Genomic DNA, 20,317 nt, shown 5'->3' on the forward strand with positions numbered 1-20,317 from the left:
ACTTAAGCCTCCCCACTCCTTGCCGAGGCTTTCAGCACCACATCCTGCTATCTGGGAGATGAACCTCAACTCCCGACCAGACTCTGGGCCCAGCCCCACACCTGAAGCTCAGCTGCTTCCCAAATTAAACTTCCAACTTTCCGAAAATCCATGTCGGTGGAACACTGCAAACCTATCCACTGAGTTCCCAATTCCTTCCCCTGCTGGGGCCACGTGCCCTTCCGAGCACAAATGCCTTTGCATTTGGGACAGTTTCCTCCCACCCCAGCCCCACAATATTTACCTCAACCCTTTTCCCCTTAGACCTCCCGGAGGCCTCAGTTTCCCCCATGAGTTAGGTCACTGGGGGGTGCACCTGTGGCCCTGTGCTGTTTCTTCACAGCCTTGACCTTTGGTTTCCACAGAAAGGAGCTCCTGGGGCTCACATACACTCCAGCATCCTTCCTGGAACTCAACCTCTCCACACCTAAGTCCTGAACGGGGGCCGTATCCCCCAGGCCCGACTTCGGGTGCCGAGCCCCAGGCTGTGGGAGAAGCCAAGCCCTCAGGGACTCACCCAATTCCCACCACAGCTGTGTCGGGGCTGCAGCTTGGGACGGCTGGAAACGGCACTTGGCTCAGGGGCCGGGCCAAGCGCCTAGCTCCAAAATAGCAGTTGTGTTCACATAAAAGCCTCTAATGAGAGAAAGATGCCGTTCTTGGCCCTTGGCACACTCTCTGCAGACGCCGTCTGGAAGGCCAAGCGGCCCTCTACCGTTTGGCGGCCGAAGGGGAGGAAGGGGAGGAAGGGGAGGTGTGAGTCAGACTTTGGCCCCAGCCCCTCAGAGTGGACTGCCCTGCTAATTGCATTAACAAATGCTGCAATGCCGCAGGCCAGCTGGGGGCCAGGGTCTGGGGCGAAGAGCAGTCCTGATTTCCCACCAGTTGCAGCAGACATGAGGAAGGAGACCTCTGGGTGCAGCTCTTGGCCCAGGGCTAAGGCCTAGTTTTGTCTCCAGCTCCTGCCCCAAAGCAGAAGAGTCACCCATCCATCCCCACAGCTCGACGACCTTCTCCTGGAGGAGGCAGGGCTTAGGAGACTCGGTGCCAAAGGTACCTCTGGAGATGAGAGAAAGATGGGATGGGGTCCTGGGACTTCTGCCATCAGGGACAAGCCTGGGGACTTGTCCTTTCAGGGGAGTGGCCCCAAAGGCATGGAAGATGGCACCATGGTTGACATGAACCATGCAACCCCTTCAGCAGCACCAGCTCCATGACCAGGACCTGGAAGGGTCAGGAGGGAAGGGGCACACCATTCCCACTTACAACTCAGCCAAGGCCAGGGTGCAACATGGAGAAGTATGTGGCCTGGAAGGCAATGAGACCTGCATTTGAACTCTGTGTGACCTTGGACAAGTTTCTTAACCTCCCTGAGCATCCGTGTCCTTAGCTAGAAAATGGTCATGTATTCAATATCAACTAATTGCCTAGGATGGTAAATTATACAGACACAGTCTCTTTCCTTATGGAGCTTCCTAATGAGTCAGAGAGAGCATCACAAAACCAGTAAACAAACAAACAGAGGAACAGAAATTGGGATACAAGCTACAAAGGAGGGAGGTGCAAGGGTAGATCAGTGGTAGAATTCTCACCTGCCATGAGGGAGACCCAGCTTCGATTCCCGGCCCACGCACTTCCCAAAAAACAAACAAACAAGTAAAAACAAACAAATGAAAAACCAAACCAAAAGAGAAAAATTCAACAAACGGTGCTGCAATAAGGGGATACTCACATGAAAGAAGAAGGAAATGTGACCCCCCCATCCCCATTCCATAGAGCATACAGAAAAAAAAAAAAAGCTACAAAGGAAAAAGAATCAAGGGGCTGAGAGCTAGAATAACAAGGCTAGTGGGGGACAGCTTAGGGGCAGCTCTTCTGAGGTGGGGAAGCTGAAATGGAAATTGGAAAGATGACAAGGAGCCAGCCACTTTAAGAGAGGAGGAAAAACAAACAGAGAGAGTAGTATGTGCAACAGCCCAGGGGCAGCACATTCCAGGAACTAAGGCTGAGTTCAATGAGCCAGGGGTGAGAGCTGGGAGCCAGATGTGTTCTTCAGCAGCAGCAGAAGGGTTTCAGGTGGGGAAGTGTCAGGATCTAATGTATAGAAAAGGAACCAGACATCAGGGTGGCACAGGGAGAGTCAGAGGGCTGTTATAGTCACCCCAGAGCGCCAGGACTGTACTCCGGACTGGAGAGGTAGCTGGGGAAGCAGAAAGTAGCAAACAGGCTCACAAGAGGTGTAGGAAGTACAACAAAGAGGGCTTGGTGATGGTGTGGACATAAAGCTGAGCCAGGTGAGTGGCTCTAGAAATCAGATGGCGGTGCCATGTAACAGGGTGGGTAAGACCTGGATAGGAGAGTTGGCTTAGAGGGAGTGAGATCATGAGTTTTGTTTAGTAAGCTGGGCTTGGGATGTCTGGGAGGCATCAAGTGTGGATGTCAAGTAGGCAGTGGGATACATGAGTCTGGAGGTCGGAGAAGTCTGGCTGAAGTTGTACATTTATATAAATCTGGGCATCATCAGCTAGAGACGATGTTTACATCCATGGGAATGCATTAGCTCATTCCAGGAGCGGTGAGCTGAAAAAAGAAGAGGGTCCAGGACTAATTTCTTGGAAACCCGACATTCAGTTGTTGAGTAGAGGAGAAGCAGCAGTCAGGAACCCAGGAGGGAACTAAGACAGAGATTAACATGATGTCCAACTCATAGGGTTGAAGAAGGATGAGAGGATTTATCGCAGTCCTGGCACAGAGAAAGCATTGGCCATTATTATTATTATTGCATGTTAATTGTCTGGCACAGTTCTACTGGTGCTCAATAAATAAATGGTGGCAAGTACTGCTTGGCTTGGTTCCCATGGACCCCCTCCTTGGGGTGGGGGATTTGGAAGATCTGAGAAAAGTCCCAGAGAAGTCCAACATTCAGATGTTGAGTAGAGAAAGAGAAGCCACAAAGGAGAAGAGGCAGTTCTGGGAGGGAAGGAAGCAAGGCCACCCATGATCATTCACCCATTCAGTCCTTTAACAAACATGTGCCAAATGGGCACTCTTCTGGGTGTGAAAAAGACCCAGCTTTCGGCAAGGACATCTCCTAAACACCTCTCTGAGCAAAAAGCTTCAGATGGACACACACCTGCTCACTAGGAAAATCTAAAGAGCCTACCGCATAGTGAGGGTAGGTAGGGATGGGCAGTGCCCCTTTCTGGGACCGCGCAGTTCCTATTAGCTGGGTCTCCACTGAGGTAATTTGATTATCCCCCTTGGCCACCTTGCACCTTCATCTCCATCACTTCCTGCCAACTCCTGAGTCCCATAGGGTAGTTCACCCAGAGATGAGTCACCCAAAAACTCCTGGCAGCTCCTAACCAGTTAACAGAGAACATGAAAATCCCACTGCTGCCCTGGCCTTTTTTCCTAACACGTGTTAAGCACTTACCTTTACAGCAGGACTGACTGCTTTACATGTATCACCTCCCTTCATTCTCATTACTATTATACATACTAGTCTCAATCCCAATGGTGCAGGGGGATACTGAGGTTTGGAGAGGACAAGCAACTTGTCTGAGATCACTGTGAGAGTAAGTAATGGAGCAAGGATTTGAACCCAAGGGGATCTGGCTCCAAAGCTGGACTCTTATTGACCTTGACAAACTCTTCCCCTTTGGGATGGGGGTCACTTCAGGGCTAGGATGGGTGGGGCCAGATAAACTCCCACAGGGGAGAAGGAGGAAGCCACAAGGGAAAGGATGGGGTCCTCATAGGATGGAGATGTGAACCAGAAGGAATGCTCAGCAAGGAGTTCCAATGCTCACCAAGCAGTCAGGGGCCCTGGAGCAACAAGGCAGGAACAGAGGCCCAGGCTGGCCGGAGCGTCTCTATCCCCAGATCCCCCTGAGTGCCATGGGGTGCTTTCTGGAAGGGTGATAGAACTTAGAGCAGTGGAAGGGGTCCTCTCTGGGCAGGCCTGGGAGGGACCCCGTATTATTCAGTACATATTTACTGAGCCTTTACCATATGCCCAATGGACACACACTTGGCACTGTGCCGCATGCTGGGGACAGGAAGCTGCGGCCCCTGCCCTCAGTAACAGATCCCATAGGACCTTTCAAGTCTGAACTAAAAATTTGACCTCAGTTCTCTCATTTTTTCCTTACAACTCTGTGAGGTAGGGACTAATATTTGCCACATTTTACAGAAGAGGAAACTGAGATACAGAGAGCTTAAGCAACTTGCCCACAGTCACACAGCCACTAAGTGGCAGAGCTTGCATTTAAACCCAAGCACTCCAACACAGTCTCCTGGATCTAGCAGTAAAAGTAAAAGCAAAATTTGCCATGTGCCAGGCTCACTACACACATTCGCTCATTTAGCAGGGAGCCAAGTGTTAAGCTCTTACACTCTGGAGCCAGGCTACCCAGATGCAAATCCAAGCGCTGCTGATTCCCAGCTGCACAACCTTGGACAAACAGCTAACCTCATCTGTGAATGAGGATAAGAATCAAATCTAGCTCATAGGGTTGCTGTGAAGATTAAAAATTGATAACAAAGTGCCTAGAATAGTACCTGGCTCAAAGCGAGAACTAGAGTGTTGTTGTCATCAATCTTAAAGCACAACTCTGTAGAGATTACACCCATCCTACAAATAAGGCTCTATGGCTAGGAGAGGACCAGTCACTGGCCTGAGGACACAGAGCTGGGATTCAAACCAATTCTTCTTGGACTTGGTGCCAGGATCCAAAGCACACACATTTAACCCTGAGCCTCTCTACTTCAGGGCCAAAGGTGGGGTGGGGGGACATAATCCATCTAGAGCCTTCCTTAATAGGTGCAAGGACTCTCTTCTGCCCCCTCCCCTCCCCCAGCATGCCCAGCCCCCATGCATCTAGGCTGACAGTTCAGGAAATTCTCCAAATCCCCCTTCCCCAGCATTAGCCTTTGAAGGCCCCCAAACTCTGGGTGTGTTTGTTGGGGTGGCCACGGGGTAAGCCTGTCTGGGAAGACAGGCCAGTCTTCCAAAAGCAGCAACTCTAAACAGGACGCTGTCACCCCACACCCTCCAGTCCTTCCCCTCAGCTGAGCTGAACAGACAGGCCCCAGAGTCAGATGCCTGCACAAATAACAAACACATAAATCACTCGGGAGAGTTGGCAAAGCCTCAGAGGGAAAGGCAGATACTGAAATCTGAAGAAGAAAAGACAGTCCAGCTCACGAGACCACACCAAGGTGGAGGGACAAGCAGGTCTCCAGTAATAGGCACCTGCAGACTTGGGGGCTCCCTGAGGTCTGGTGACTGAGCAGGGATGCAGGAGAGATGATGTCAGGGAGAAGGAGAGAGGGAGGGTAGGGCTGGTGTGTCACAGCGATCAAGGATCATGTGGGAGGAGGCAAGGGGGCTGGGAAAGGGCCACCATGCTCTTGTCACAGGCAGTGGGCTGCTCCCCGCAGGTATCTGGGAGAAACCACACGGCTCTGGGACTACACTTCATTTGGGGAAGGCGGTGGGGGGATGTCACACATCCTTACTTGTCAGCCCCCCTCTCTTGCCGGCCTGGGGAGGCACCCCATATGTGTGAAACTGCTAAAATGGAATCATGAGCGGTCCTCGGCATCAGAGGTCTCAAGTGCAGCCAGAAGGGCAGCTGTGGGGAGGGAAGAGGGAAACACAAACCACAGGGGGAAGCAAGGGAGCCAGCTGACAGGGTGTGGAGCCAAGAGCTCCATGTTCTAAAGAGCTCTTAACCCAGCCATCCAGGGCCAACACCCCACCGCCCACGTGATTCTCCTTAGGTTCATTAGCAGCAAAATAGCAAGAAGCAAACAGTATTGGGGACCAGCTAATTAGCATTCAGCCCTTCAGTGGACAAGCCCTTTCCTTTATGCCCTTTCCCTTGTGCGAAAGGCTGATGCCCACTGGCAATTTGCTCCAGGAGAGCTGCCAGCCTGAATGCCCAGGTCAGGGGTGGGGCGACCAGGGGTTCAGCAGGATGAGGGGGCCAGGGAGAGAGCCAACAGGGGTGAGTACCCCAGGGTGGAGGGGCTGAGTCTAGAGCAGGTATTGGCAGCCTCTGGAGCAGCACCTGGCTCAAGCTCGAGGATGCACACACTGTGTGGTACTGTGACAATCTGGAAACTCATCCAACCCCTAGTTTCCAGTGTCGAAACTCCATTTTGGCAGAGCCCGACGCTGGAAAGTCACAAGCAAGTTAGGAAACTGAGAAACTCCAGGGCTGATTCCTAGATCCCTCAGGCAGCTGGTGAGAAATCAGCTCCTCACCTCCAGAGCCACCCTGCTCCAGCTTCAACTCAAGACTCAACAACACTCTCTAAAGCCAGTGCTGCCTCCTGGCAAAGGCCAAGCTCTCTAGACATACCAACCCTCCTCTCACCTCCCACCCAAATCTTTTCCAGGTCTCCAAAGTCCCTGCAACTCAAAGTGTGGTCCTTGGACCAGCAGCATCAGCCTCTCCTGGGGGATTGTTAGAAACACAGGATCCCCAGCTCCTCCCCAGACCTGCTGAAACAAATTCTGCACTATAGTAAAATTCAGAGGATTGGTGAGAATACTCAGGTTTGAGTTGGGCCCCAATGCAGATCTTCCTATGATTCATCCCAAACTCTGCCATGTGGTTTTTGGTCCTGGCTAGAATCATCAAGGAGCTTTAAAAAAATGCCCGTGTCCAGGTTCCAACCCAGAGATTCTGCTTTGCATAAAACCACCGAGTTATCCAGATGCCTGGCCCCTCTGCCTTGGAAAGTCACTCAGAGTTTACTTTGAACCTCAGATCCTCCTCTAATGAGCCTTGGGACCTTGGGCAAGTTACCAGCTCTTCAAGGACCCCTTTAAAATTATGAGGGACAAGTCTCCCTACGTGGGACATGAATCCCAGGGCCATAAATCTCCCTGGCAACATGGGACATGACTCCCAGGGATAAGCCTGGCTCTGGCATCACAGGATTGAGAAAGCCTTCTTGACTAGAAGGGGGGGGGGGGGGGAAACAAATGGAACAAAATAAAGTTTCAGCAACTACAAGATTTCAAATTGAGTCGAGAAGTCATTCTGGAGGTTGCAAGCTTTAGCTGGATATTTTAGATGAACATGGTATGCCATGCCCCAACCAACAGAATTCCTGAAAACCCTAGGGAGTGTCTGGGTTCTATCTAAGTCTCTATAAAAGTTTTTCTTAGTAAATTTACTTTTTCAGAAAGTTCAGGCCTCCAGATTGATCCTAGGCCAGATAAATCCTAAAAACCAGAGGTTCCAGCCTCTCCAAGAACATCAACCAATTTCCTCCTGTACCCCATAGGGTCAACAAGCATGAAGAAGTTAAAATGGTCATTGCCTAGATAGCTCTGAAGATTGAGAGAATGAACAAATGAGAGGGAGGAGGTATAACTGAGAATTAGGATTTAACAAATGACTGTGACTACTGACTCACTATATAGATATTTCTTTTTAGTGTCCAGTGTTTTAGAATAGCCAGACGGAATTACCTAAAGTAATCAGTAATCCAGTAGCTCTGATCTTTGATAATAACTGTATAACTACATTGCTAAAAACAAACAAACAAAAAAAAAACAGAATCAGTTGCCAGTGTACTGGATGTTTTGTTTTCCACTGATATATATATATGTCAATACTATACTGTTAACCTACTTCTATTGTAAGTCTTAAAATTGGGTAGACTTCAATACTAATGGTGAATAAGAAAGAGGAGAAAGAGGTACGGGATTTTTTTTTTCTTTTTTCTTTTTATTTCACTTTCTGGAGTAATGCAAATGCTCTAAAAATGATCATGGTGATGAATGCTATGTAATGATATCAACCATGTAAGGATACTGTGAGCCATCAGTTGCCTACTTTGGATGCATTGTATGGTGTATGAACATATCTCAATAAAATTACATTAAAAAAAATTGAGGGATAAGTGTCCCTTCCCCAACCCCTAGCCACAAGAGGGTCCTGTCCTCTGAGAGCCCCCACTAATCCAGGTTCCTTGGAAAGGAAAGGGCTTTCAGGAAGAAGTTCTGTTTTGTTCTTTGGTTTGGGATTTCGGTTTCTCTGTCTGGAAGTTCTTAGACAGACCCAAGATTCTGCCTAAACTGCATCTTCAGACTGGGAAAGGATCAGGGACATGGGGCCTGAGGTAGAACCCAAGAGCATAGTGAACCAGCATCCCCATCCCTACCTCCAGAGGCATCCAGAGAACCAGTGATGAGCACATTTAATCAGTACTGGAAACTCCATAAATTCTGTCATTATGCTGAGAAGGGCCTGGGCACAGTCAGGAAAGGTGCTAGCAAGACTGAGGATTTGCAGCCAGGCTTTGGGCCTGGTGGAGGTTAGTGGCAGCCATAGGAGGGACGAATGGGCAGAGGTCCCCTGGAGCTGCCACAAAGATCTGGAGAGCTGAGGTGCAAAGGAGAACGATGCAAGGACCTCCCTCAAAACCCCACCCCTGCTAGCACCTGTGGGGACCCCAAACTCCAGAATGCCCCAGCTGCACTGGGGTTGGGGAGGAATAAAGCCCAATGGATAAGGGTATTGGGCTCTGGGGTCAGAGTCCCTGGATCCACTCCAGCTCCCGTACTCTAGTAGGGTGTCCTTAGTCATGTTTCCCAACCAAACTGGGCCTCAGTTTCCTCAAATGTAAGTAGGAGTGATAGCTAAATGCCGACTGTGTAGGATTACTGAGGGTTTTAACTAGATAATGTATGTGAAGAGCTTATGCAGCGTTGGATGCACAGCAAGTACTCAGCTGGTGGTAGGAGTAGCAGAAACAGGAGAAGTGGTAGTAGTAGTATATTGTCATCAGTTCACAGATGTAGAAAATGAGGTCCAGAAAGATAACGTAAGCTATCTGGCAGCAGAATGCAATGATTAAGAAGCGCAACGGGGTCAGGTTACCTGGATTCAAATCCAAGCTGTGCCATTTCTGGCTATGTGACCTGAGTAAGTGGCCTAACTGTTGTGCCTCAGTTTCTTCATCTGCCAATAGATAGTGGTAACATCTGCCTCACAGGATATATGAAGTGCACCTTGCACAAAGTGAATGCTGCGTAGGCATGGACTCTTTTCATTGTCGTTGCTGTGACTGCCTCAGGCACCATCAGTGAAAGTTTTGTGCGTAGAGGCCCTGGCTCTTCCTAGCTCTCGACCCTTTGGGTGCACCTAGCTCTTTTCTCTCATCTGGCCAGCCTGCCAGGCTCAGAGAAATCCAAGGGAAGACTGCCCCAGATTCGGAGGCAGAGCCTCATCTGATCACCTGGGGAGGGTACCTGACAGAGGCCAGGGTGGTTGGGGATGAGGACCTTGGGGTAGCAGTGGGTTTCCATGGCACACGACATGAATTGGTGCCTTGGAAATGTGCATAAGAGGCAGCCCTGGGGCGAGTGTGTTCTATAGCTCACAAAGGTATGTAGCACCAAAGGGGCCCTGGGACCAAGGCAAATGGGGCCTTTCTGCAGAAGGGAAATGCAGAAGGCTTTAAGAATACGAGAGGGAATTTTATTTGAGAAGCTGTTTTCAGCTGGAAGCATTTTTGGCTCCCCTCCCTCCTGTTACTCATTGTTTCCACTTTGGGAAGGGATGGCATCCTCAGAAGGCAGAGTGGGGAAAAAGGGTCTGAAGCTCCCCAGGCTGGCCCACCTCTGTGGGAGAAAGGGGGATGGAGTGGGGCACTCACGTTTGATACAGTGGTTGGTGCTGTTCGCCGTTGTCCATCCTGGGCAGCACTTTCCCCCGCAGACATTCCTCCTGTGGGGTCACCAAAACCCGTCAGCCCAAGGATGCTCAGAGCCCCTTTGCTGGTCCTGCCCTTTACAGGCAGGGCCTCAGGTAACACAGTGAGGCCGAGAAGACTGTCCCTATTGTAGATGAAAGCCACACAGCCCCAGGGGATTGGGGAATCATACAAATCTAAGACGGAATCCTCTGCCATTCCCTATGTGCCATCGGGAAAGTAAAGTAACCTCTCAACCTCACTTTCTTCATCTTCAAAGTGGTGATAATAATGCCTGCTTAAATGAGTTGTTGTGATGATCACTGCGACAGGGCTCTCCAAGGGGGGGCGGTAATGACAGTGATCATGAAGATGACAGGTTCAGAGAGCTCCAGTAGCTTGCTAAGGCTACCCAGACTGGGTTGGCCCAACTCTAAGGCTGGGCTCTAATTCTGCAGTGCCTCTCACCAAAAGCTAAACACCAGGGTCCTTGCCCTGTCACTGCTGACAATCCAAGAGAAGCTGGAAGACAGACATAAAACAGACTCAAGGACGGACATGTGCATTACCTACTGATAAGTGCATACAAGAAGGAGCCTCAGTCCTCAAGCAGGCTGGGGCATGGTAAGAAAGTCAGGGAGCTGTGAGGGGGGCTTACGAATAGGGACTCTAGGATTTCTATTTAAGATGGGGTGGTATGCTGGGAGGAAAATGGGACTTGGGTTAAGCTGTCTCTGCAAGGTGAGCATGCTTTTTATTTAGGGAGGCTAATTGGAATTTGTGGAGGCAAGGGTCCCTTCCCCAGCTGCTCTTTGGTGCTGGTGCTGAGGGAATGCACACAAGACACTGACCTTCGGTAACAACTTGCCCCAACTTTTCCTCCAGCATTCACCTGGTATCTGGGGAGTCCCCCAGAGCCCGGGTCAATGCCTGCAGATCTTCCCAGGGAGACTGACACCAACAGCAGTTTTCACCAGCCTGGACTCTTCAGCCAAAGCCCCAAATGCCTACACCAGGGTGACTCCCCCAGAAAGGCTCTTCCCAAAGAATCTCTGGGGGATGACTGTGTGACCCACATCGGGCCTGGCCCAGTCTTTATGGATCTCATCGTCATCACCATCATCATCAGAAACTGTTTACGAGCAGGCACCTAAACCAGAGAGAAGCCCTTGGCCCGAGAGTCGGGGTGAAGGCCCATGCAGAGTGGCCATTCCTGTGAACTCTATGGCCAGCATGGCGAGCATCTGGTCCCGTTTAGGAGTCTGTTTGACATTGGAGTGGACCCCAAAGCTTGTGTGGTTTTTGGAGCCGTACAAAGAATTCAAAATAAATTCCTGCAGCTTGAAAAAGTGGAGGCTCAGTCCTGGCCCATTGGCCCTAAGTTGTGAGGAGCTCGCCTCTCAGGGAGCAACCAGAACACTCCCCCTCCCCGGCCAAGAGCTGAGACCTACTCTGGCCACCTTGAAGCCTCTCTAGACCACTGCCTTTAGCAGCTTCTGGCTCCAGGAAGCCCTCCTCCCTATCAGGGTCCAAGCCACCAGGCTCTAGGGAAGGGGCTGGTCCCCACAGCTGGAGTTTCTGACCATGTATCCTGATGGAAAACAGAAACAGCCAACCCCTTATGGTGGTGACAAGGTCTCTTAGAGCACTAGGAGAGGAAACAGCCTGCCTTCCCTGGAAATTTTCTAAAAGCTAGGGTCAGTGGAAGTCCAAATAGCATGGACTGAGGGTCCACCTAGTCAGGGAGGTCATGGTGTGGAGCCATGCCCTGGGGAGGCAGTGGAGTCAGTTGTCATCCCAGGTACCTTCAAGATGGTGAAGCAGCTGCCTTCAGGAAGCAACAGTCAGGCCTGCTCTGCCTGCTCTGCCTGCTGATGAGGGACGGCAGGGTCACAGAGAGGACTGATTAGAGTGAAAGTTGGCCAGGCTTAAGAGGCAAGTTGGGGCTGGGAGGGCATTTAAGAACCCAAGGGGAGCCTTTGAGCTTTCCTTCTGGGCCAAGAGTACAGCTTCAGATACAGGCCAGAGAGGTGACCAGCTGGAAAACAACCATTCAACGTTACTGGCTAGGGGGAGAGATCAAATGGGCCTGAGTACCTGAGGCATCCAGCACAGCAGCTCTAACTTGCTGGAAGATAGGTACCCTTCAGAGCTCATAATGAGCCCAATCTTCCAGGTGACACCACTCAGCAAGCATTAACCAATCATCTAGCACTACTGCCCAGCCCTTGGGGACACATCTGGCTAAGAAAAGAACTAACAGCTGGGGACAGCTGCTGTTCCACCTGGGACAAATCCAATTATACTGGTCCTTTGTTAACCTCCTATGGCTTGCCCACCACCGTTCCCTTGTCTCCACCACCATCCAAAACCAAGGCTGTAGCCCTCCAGGGATACAAAGTTTGTGACTCCCCAACTGTGCCATATATGATCACACGTTCATGCCTTTGCTTAAGGTACTCTTTCTGCCTAGAATGCTGTCCTTCTTTTCTTTGCTGATTGAAATCTTTTACATACGCCAAGACTTCCAAATCAATTGCTGCCTTCTTTGGGTAAAACACCCCCTGCATAGTCTATCCAGTCTTCCCCATTCCCTGTCTGCTGTGAGCACTTAGTACTGATTTGTTTACAGATGTTGGTTGTGTCTACCTCCACCTTGGAGGTCTTGAAGATTCTTTCTTATTCTTTGTGCTTCTAGGATCTAACACAGTGCCTGACACATGGTGTACATTACATAATCTTTGTGTCACTTAATCCAGTGAGTCCCAGTAAGTGAGATGGGCAGCACCGAGGGTAGGAAAAGAGGGTTTTAGTTTTACACAATCATAGCACTCAACAATGCTGAATCACACGGTGACAAAGTGATTCCCTTTTCAGTGATCTTTCAAGCCTAATTAGGTCAGTGGAAAAGACTACATTTGGGGCCGAATCCTCATTGCAGAGCCTTTTCCAACACTTGCCAGTCTCCCCTTTCCACAGGGAGAACAGCCACAAAGTTGAGCTTCCCAAGATAATGGTTTCTGAATAGAGTTTTAGAACATTCTGTTTTCATCTCAACTTTTCCTACAATTACCTTCTCGTGATGTCAAGTGGTACTATTTTCAGCTTGTGATAGTGATACAAAATTTCCCTGTAAAATAAATTTATTTATGTAGAAAAATGAGTCATCTGATCTGTAGTAGCAAGCCAAACAAAAAACACCTACCTGTCTAAAAACAGGAGGATGGTTAAATAAACTGTGGTAGGCTTAGACAATAGAAGAGTCAGACAATATACAACAGTTAAAATGAATAAACATGGACTAATTATATTAACATGGCTAAATCTCAAAAGTCAAGTGAAGAGAAAGAATTAGTTATAGAAGGGCAATACACTATGGTACCACTTTTGTAAGTTTAAGATACATAAGACCCAACGTAGTATATTTTTATGGATCCATGCATCTTTAGAAATAGTATGAAAAAAATACATGGAAATTTAAGTAAATTCAGGGTAGTTATTAACTGAGAAGAGTGGAAGGCACATTTATAAAGTAAATCAACTAAAAAAGTTGAAGCAAAATATGACAAAATATTAAGGCTTGATAAAGCTGGATTGTGAGTTCTATTATTTCTAATAGCTTTTTGTATGTTTGCAACACTTCATAATATAAAATATTTAAAAATACACAAGACACAAAATCCTGTAACTTAAATGTACATAAATTTAAAGAAATATACTAATAATAGAACGAACAAGAGGGAGAAGGAGGAAAAAATGTGAATAAGGATGTTAAGAGGCTGGTTCGAGAATCACTGAAGTTCTGGAAACACTGGCTTAACAAGTTCCCTGTAGACCGTAAGTTTCATGAATGCAGGAACTGTGCCTGCTCTGGTTGTTGCTATATCCCAGACACCTAGCACAGTGCCTGGCAAATGCTTAATAAATCTTTGTTGTGTGCATAAATGTCTACTACATTGCACATTCCATAAGAACAGGGACTCTCTGTCTTGGGCAATGCTGTATCCCCAGGGTCCAGCACAGAGCCTGGCATATAGGAAGCCTTCTACAAAATATTGGTTGAATAAATAAATGACTCTCCAGCAGTAGAGAGGCAGTTCCAAGCTTCACCGCCAGATGGCACTTGGTCCATGATCAGCATGCAAGGCAATGGCCATAGTGGACGGTCTGGCCAGAAGCAACGAACCAGAATGGACCTCGTGGAGGAAGGCAATGAACACGATTGCCACTCAGTGCCTCCCAGGCTGACTTGCAATGACCAGCTGGAGTGCCAGAGAACCCACTCTTTACTAAAACTGCAGAAGATGATCTAGGGAAGAAGCCAAGCTCAACACAAGATATGGGTGCACCTGTGTACAGCAGGTGCCTGTGGGTGGGTCCCAGCCTATGCCCTTACACACATGTGCACACCCAACAGCCTTATGCTGGTGAGAATCTGATTTGTTTACCATCACTCCACTTCATGACCTATAATAGCCCATCTTCCAACCCCTACCCTCTGTTACCCACCCCCTCCCCACCTTCCTCCACCTACAGTATAAAGTCCCCCGTGATCTGGTCCAACCTACCCCTCTGGCCTCAGCCCTCATAGCTCCTCTACTGCCTCGGGCAAGTACCAGAAATGGCCCTGGTCCTACTCCTGCCACCTTCCCTTTCTCCTCTGCACCCCCCCCCCCCGCCTCTGCCCATTTCAAGCTAGGGGCAGGGGACTCTCGCTCACAGGGTCTTGTCCTCTGAGCTCCTCAGCCACATTCATCCCATTACTTTGCACTTAACATGAAGCTTCCAGCACTAGAAGGGACATTTACTAGTACATATCTGTTCATTTCCCTAACTCAATTCGAAGTAACCTGCTCTCCTGACAGAGACAATGCCTTTGTCTCTGGGTCCCCGTCCCCTAATTCATGCTCTTTGCATACATGCTGTTAGAAAGCATGTGCTCATTTGCTCAGGTCAAAAAAAGAAACAAAACACAAAAAACTGGAACATGGTAAGAGATTCAGCAGTGCATAGCTGTACTCTCTACGTGTTTTAAGGTGGTTTTTCTGGGCCTTCCAAGGGCACCTGGGAGTCCCTTCACTCAATCAACAGGTACTTAATGAACTTAATGGGCCAGGCACTGTTCTAAGTAATGGGGGTGAAACAGCAATAAACAAATCAAAATTCCTCCTTTCATGGAATTTACATCAGTGTGGGCTTGGAGGCCAGACCATAAACACATAAATAAATATAAGATAAGCCAGATGGAGATGAGTGCCGTGAAGACACAGAAAGCAGTGAAGGGAGAGATGGAGCAGGAGTAGTCAGAGAAGGCTCCTCTGAGCAGAGCACTGAATGAAGAGAGGAAATAAATCGTACTGAAATATAGCAGAAGAATGTTCCAGCCAAGGAAAACAGCCCGAGCAAAGGCCCTGAGGTGGGAACTTCCTCTGGAGTAGAACTGGGGATAAAAACCTCAGGCTGTGCAGTAGATTAAACTCAGTTAATAGATAGCACCCAGCCCAAGACAGATGGAGAACGTGGCCAGGGCCCTTGCCAGCCTCCTGGATCTCGCCCCTACCCAGCCCTCCACTCTGGAGACATTTGCCATGCTCAGGCAATACGGAGAGCCCTGTAACCAGGATGATCTCCCACGGGGCAAGGGCCAGTGTGGTGCTGGGGAACCTCTCCATGCTTGCAGCGCAGGCGGGCAGTGGGTGGTGCCCCGAGGAATCACATAGAGTAAATCACTTGACTCGGGGGGAGGTTTAGCCTGGCAAAGAGAGTCGCTGACACTTAGATGCGCAGGTGCACACACACATCCAATTCCCCACATCTCTACCATGCTGCAATCACATCGAGGGCAGCCTTCCAGCCCAACGTGCCCCCCAGCCCGCTCCCATCCCCAATCCCACGGCCAACCCTCAGCATGCCCAAGCCGTCCAGCGCGCCAGCCCACAAACTTATTCGGGCACGTTTAACGTCGCTGTCATCTCCTTCCAGATGATGCGTCTGCCTTCCCGCCCTGGCACCCTGAACGCCCTCCACCTGCTCGTGCGCTGCGCCCAAAAAGCCTGCGCTAGGTCTCTGGTACCCCGGGTTAAGATGGAGTGCCCACTCCGCTGCCCCCACCCCGCTCGCTCTCGGATCCCAGCAGCGCCGCTGCTCTGCTGGCGCCGGATAGCTAGGGGCAGGAAGAGCGCGGGCGAACAAAGAGGCGCCTTGGGGAAGAAGTTCACATCGGAGCTCCAGGAGAGTTGGTGCTGAAGGGTCTTTTTTCTCAGGTCCTCAACAATGCGTCAGATCTCCGAGCCCCAGCTTCGGGATCTGGGTGCTGTATTCCCGCAGTACTGAGGCCAGGAAGACAAAGGGCACGAGCCCGGCACTCTCTCCTTTCCCTGTCCACCCTTCCACGACTGCGTACACAAGAGCCCCGGCGCCCGCTCCTCACCCCCCACGCCCGTTGCTCCCCTCTCTAGTGCTCACCCGGTGAGCCGCCCTCGAGGCGGGGTTGGGGATGCAGCCCCGAGCCGCTGCGGGGTCCTGAGGCGCGGCCGGGCCGTGGCGGTCCGGGCTCGGGATGTGAGCAGTTGCTGGCCCAGGGGACTGCCTCTCCACATCTGTGCAGGTGGCTGGAACCGGCGTGGCTGCTGCACGCGGGGCGGCCTCCTGGTCCCCACCTCGGTCGGTCTCCTGGGGTTCCCCCTGCCCGGCTGGGTCCCCTCCGTGGGCGGCAAGCCCGGGACCGGCGCGTCCTGCTCCCGGAACAGACTGTACACCTTGGCCGCCACGGGATAGCTGCCCCCGGGGTGCCGCAGCCGGTTCGCGTCCCTACCAGCGGGCTCGTATCTCCCCACCGGGTCCCTCTGGGCATGACCCATGCCCATGAAGAGAACCAGGGAGAGAGGCAGGAAACCCCTCCAGGGGTTCCGCAGGACGCAATCTCGGCGGCGCGCGGCTGGCGGCGGCCTCATGGCGCCGGGGGTGGCGGGGCAGCGGTGCACGCGGGGAACCACGCCGGGGCTTGCAGTCTGCGCTCGCGAGCTGCCCGCGGGCTGCGCTCCGGACTCCGCGGGGCGGACGGCTTCTCCTGCTCTAGAGGGGCCCCGAATCAGCCAAAGGGAGGCCCGGCTCGCCCCTGAGCGAGGGCTGCGCGATCTAAGATTCCCGGTCTGCGCCTCGCGTCGGCTCTGGGTCTCCAACTGGGCGCGCACAGCCGCTGCACCTTCGCACCTCCTCCCTGTCACTGTAGTCTTTTGAAGGGGAACCGAAGGGTTTTATTTTTGGAAACTTCCCCCTGTTATTTCGTCTCTTTTATCCACACTATGCCCCCTCCTCAGAGGGACAGCTCAGCCCCCTCATTACGGGAGAGAGAGAGAGGAATTCCAGCAACACCCACTTTGGCACCGGGAAGCAAGCGGGCGGCGAGCGGGATTAACTCCTGAGGAGCTGAGGGAGGCGCAGGGCTGACCCGAGGGCTGTCTGGGTAGACGACGGCGGCCGGGGCGGCGGGACCTGAGGCGCTCCTCTCCCGCGGTGGGCAAGCTCGAGCTGCGAGCTGTCACGAGTTTATGTCTCGCTCGACCTCTGGAACAAACTCCCGCTTTGAAGCCTTCAAGGTCGAAAGGAGGCCGGGAAAGGTACCGAGATGTGCGTGACCTGAATGAAGTCGGAGGGACTGGCGCTGGGCGCCTTGGTTTCCCGACCCGGCCGCTGGAGACGCCGGGTACCCGTCGGCGTTGGGGTAACCGGAGGAGCGAGAGACTCGCCTCCCTCTGCCCTGGCGGGACGCGGGGGCGCGGGAAGGTCGCCGAGAGGCGCGCGCCCCCTAGTGGGGTTGGCCGCGTCCTTGGCTGTCCTGGGGCGAGACCAGGGGGAGACTGGCGGTCGCCTAGCTGTGTGGGACAGGAAGCTCCCAAGTGACCCTCGCCGTGGGCCAAAATCCCCTTCATGCTAGGCCCTTTACTTGTCTTTTTTATCTTAATCCCTTTCCTGTTGCGTCAGGGGCGTACCTGGGTCTGGGCTGGTGATGGCTGGTGCTGGAAGAGGTTCCTCTTTTCCCAGGAAGAGACGTGGAGCCTCTTGAATAACACCACTTAAGGAGACGAGTTGTCCAAGCAGGGAATGCAATCCAGCCTCCTGTCTCTGGCTGGGGGCGCCGTCTGGACTCGCCCACCTTAGCCCCTCACTCTCTCAGAAATTTCCCCAAGGCAGGTTTCATGGGCCTTTCATTGATCAAGCCCAGATGAGAGGTGTGAACTCACATCCTCTTGTGTTGGCTGTCAGGGGGCAGGGGTGCAATGCCAACTGCCATCCCTCTGTGGACCCCCGACAGTCAGCTCATCATTCACACTCATGGTCCCTGCCCTAAATTCATTTCAATAATGAGGACCAATTTTGAGACACTGAAAGGTCTGGTCTTTTCCAAACGAAAACTTCAGTGTCACATTCAGTTTAAAATTCCTGCCCTCCTCCCACAGGCAGGTCTCCTGGCTCCACAACCTGTAGAGGGGGGCGTGGAATTGCCGTCTGCTTTTCTGATCTTCCTTTTCTGTTGTGGGCCCTCCATGTCAGGGGTGGGGCAGACAGGTTAGAGGAAAAGTGGTGACATCTCCTGTAGCTGGTGCCACCGAACATTTGTGGGCTTCTGGGAGGTTTCCCGCAGACCTCTACACTGCATTGCTGTGGCAAAGCACTCTCTGGTCAGCATCGTGCTGGCCCCTGTAGCCCCTGCCACCCATGGGACTTCCACGTCCAAGCAGGGCAAACCCCTGGTGAGCTGGCTGGCTCCTCACCCTGACATAGAGGCCCCTTCAGGGAGGTTTTACGGTCAGAATTCTCCAGACAGGAAGTACATCCTAGTCTATTTATGTACGATCCTCAATTTCTAGAGACATACATTGGGTTCTCCCAAGAACTTTCTTGCTGTGTTTGGTGCACTGAGGTGGCCCTCAGGTTCCAGCAATTTAGCCAGCTCCAGTGGAGAGAAAATAATGAGGAGTCATGCCCGGATCCTCATCTTGTAAGCCCAATATCTATGATTGTTTCTCTTGGGGACCCCCTTTGCTTGGTTTGCATTATGATTGCATTTCTTCAGTCCTTTTCATTTGTAGACTGAGAGCGAGGGATGGGGTTTGACTGTTGTTGAGTCTGTTCTGCCCTTGAGAAGGTATGGAGGCCCTATCCCATATGTACTTCTTCATATGTAAGGATATTTAGCTTTATATCCTTACGTAAATGTTCTAGGCTTTAAAGTCTCAGCAGAAATTCTAAGCCACAGGAAAAGTCCTGTTCAACATCCTACAAATTTGCTTATTGACTGACTTCCCAAACCAAAATGTGAGCTCTGAAGGAACCCTCACCACTGTACTGTTTCCCCTAGAACAGTGCTTGATTCTAAAAGACAGACAAGAAATATGCATCGAACGGATGGCTAGCTGAATGAATCACAGAACAATCCCACTGAGTAGTAGGGCTGGTATTGTCAGACCCATTTTAAGAGAGAAAAACTGAGGTTCTGGGCGATAATTACTGGTCCAAATTCACATGCCTGCAGCCTTTAGGTCTAGTCTTAAAGAGCCCTTTGAATGCCACACCTTGCTTTGTGGGATGAATGCCATCTCAAGTCCCAGAACGCTCAGTTCTCTCACTGAGACACGGCTCCTTCACGGCTATAGGAAAGCCTCAGCTCCACACCGCTCTCTCCTTGCCCAGACATCTGCCTGACTCTCTAGTTGCAGGCCCCTCTCCTCTCCCCACAACTTGCCCAATTCTTGCAGGAGCTCTCCTCCTCGCCCCTCAGCACTCACCTCAGATCCCCATGAGCCTCCCAAGACCAGAAACTTTGGCGTACTCTTTGTCCCTGAGCTATTTTTTCCTCCCGTGTGTCCAAATCATTATTACTGCTCTGTCTCCTCCGTCTGCACTTCTGGAAATATGCCGCCCATTCAGTCTCCCTGTTTAGCCTCAGCCAAAAGCTCACACAGACATATTTCCCTCACCACCAGGCGCTCCTCCCACTCCCTGGTGAGTAAGTGGCCCTTGGAAATTCCCACTCAGTCCTCCTGGGGACCCACAGCCTGGCTAATCAGCTCCAAATATGGGCATCTCCCACCCCCACCCCCTGCCCAGCCCCAACCTCTCACCATCACTGTTGGAATCTTTTGATGCAGCTCTTCAGAATCACCTATCCCATAAACACTTTGAGTTGTATCTTTTTTTTTTTAAGCTGCCCAAACTTATGGAACCTACATCACCCGAGCAAGCACCGTTACTAAGCATGCTACATCCATTGGCCCATTTGGTCAAACAGACGAAGGCATTACCACTTCCATATTATGCAAAGGAGAAAACAGGTTGGGAAAGGTTACAGGCTTGCCCAAGATCACAAAGCTGAAGACTGACAGGATTCAAACATCCGTTGTTTCCCAACTGAGCCCAAGCTTTTAAGACTGTGCCATCTCGCCTCAAGGCTGGGCTTATGAACCAGTGGTACTTCCTCACAAGTACTACCTCCCCAGCCATGCCCACCGCTGCCACCACCAAAGCTCCTCCACTGGTATTCACAAATGCCTTTTCC

The 20,317-nt window shown here is 51.2% G+C and overlaps 1 protein-coding gene across 1 annotated transcript in view; it reads right to left on the reverse strand.

Annotated features, from left to right (window-relative positions):
• The window catches only part of LTBP2 (latent transforming growth factor beta binding protein 2), a 108,202-nt gene extending 91,259 nt beyond the window's left edge, over nucleotides 1-16,943 (reverse strand). The window contains exons 1-2 of the mRNA XM_077123047.1: nucleotides 16,225-16,943; nucleotides 9,724-9,794 (exon numbers count right to left, since the gene is read on the reverse strand). Coding sequence (XP_076979162.1) covers nucleotides 9,724-9,794; nucleotides 16,225-16,712 — 559 coding nt within the window. The 5' untranslated portion in view covers nucleotides 16,713-16,943. The remainder of the gene's footprint in view (nucleotides 1-9,723; nucleotides 9,795-16,224) is intronic.
• Between the last annotated feature and the right edge of the window lie 3,374 nt (nucleotides 16,944-20,317).

Source organism: Tamandua tetradactyla, chromosome 12, assembly GCF_023851605.1.
Source record: "Tamandua tetradactyla isolate mTamTet1 chromosome 12, mTamTet1.pri, whole genome shotgun sequence".
In the NCBI taxonomy this organism is placed as follows: domain Eukaryota; kingdom Metazoa; phylum Chordata; class Mammalia; order Pilosa; family Myrmecophagidae; genus Tamandua; species Tamandua tetradactyla.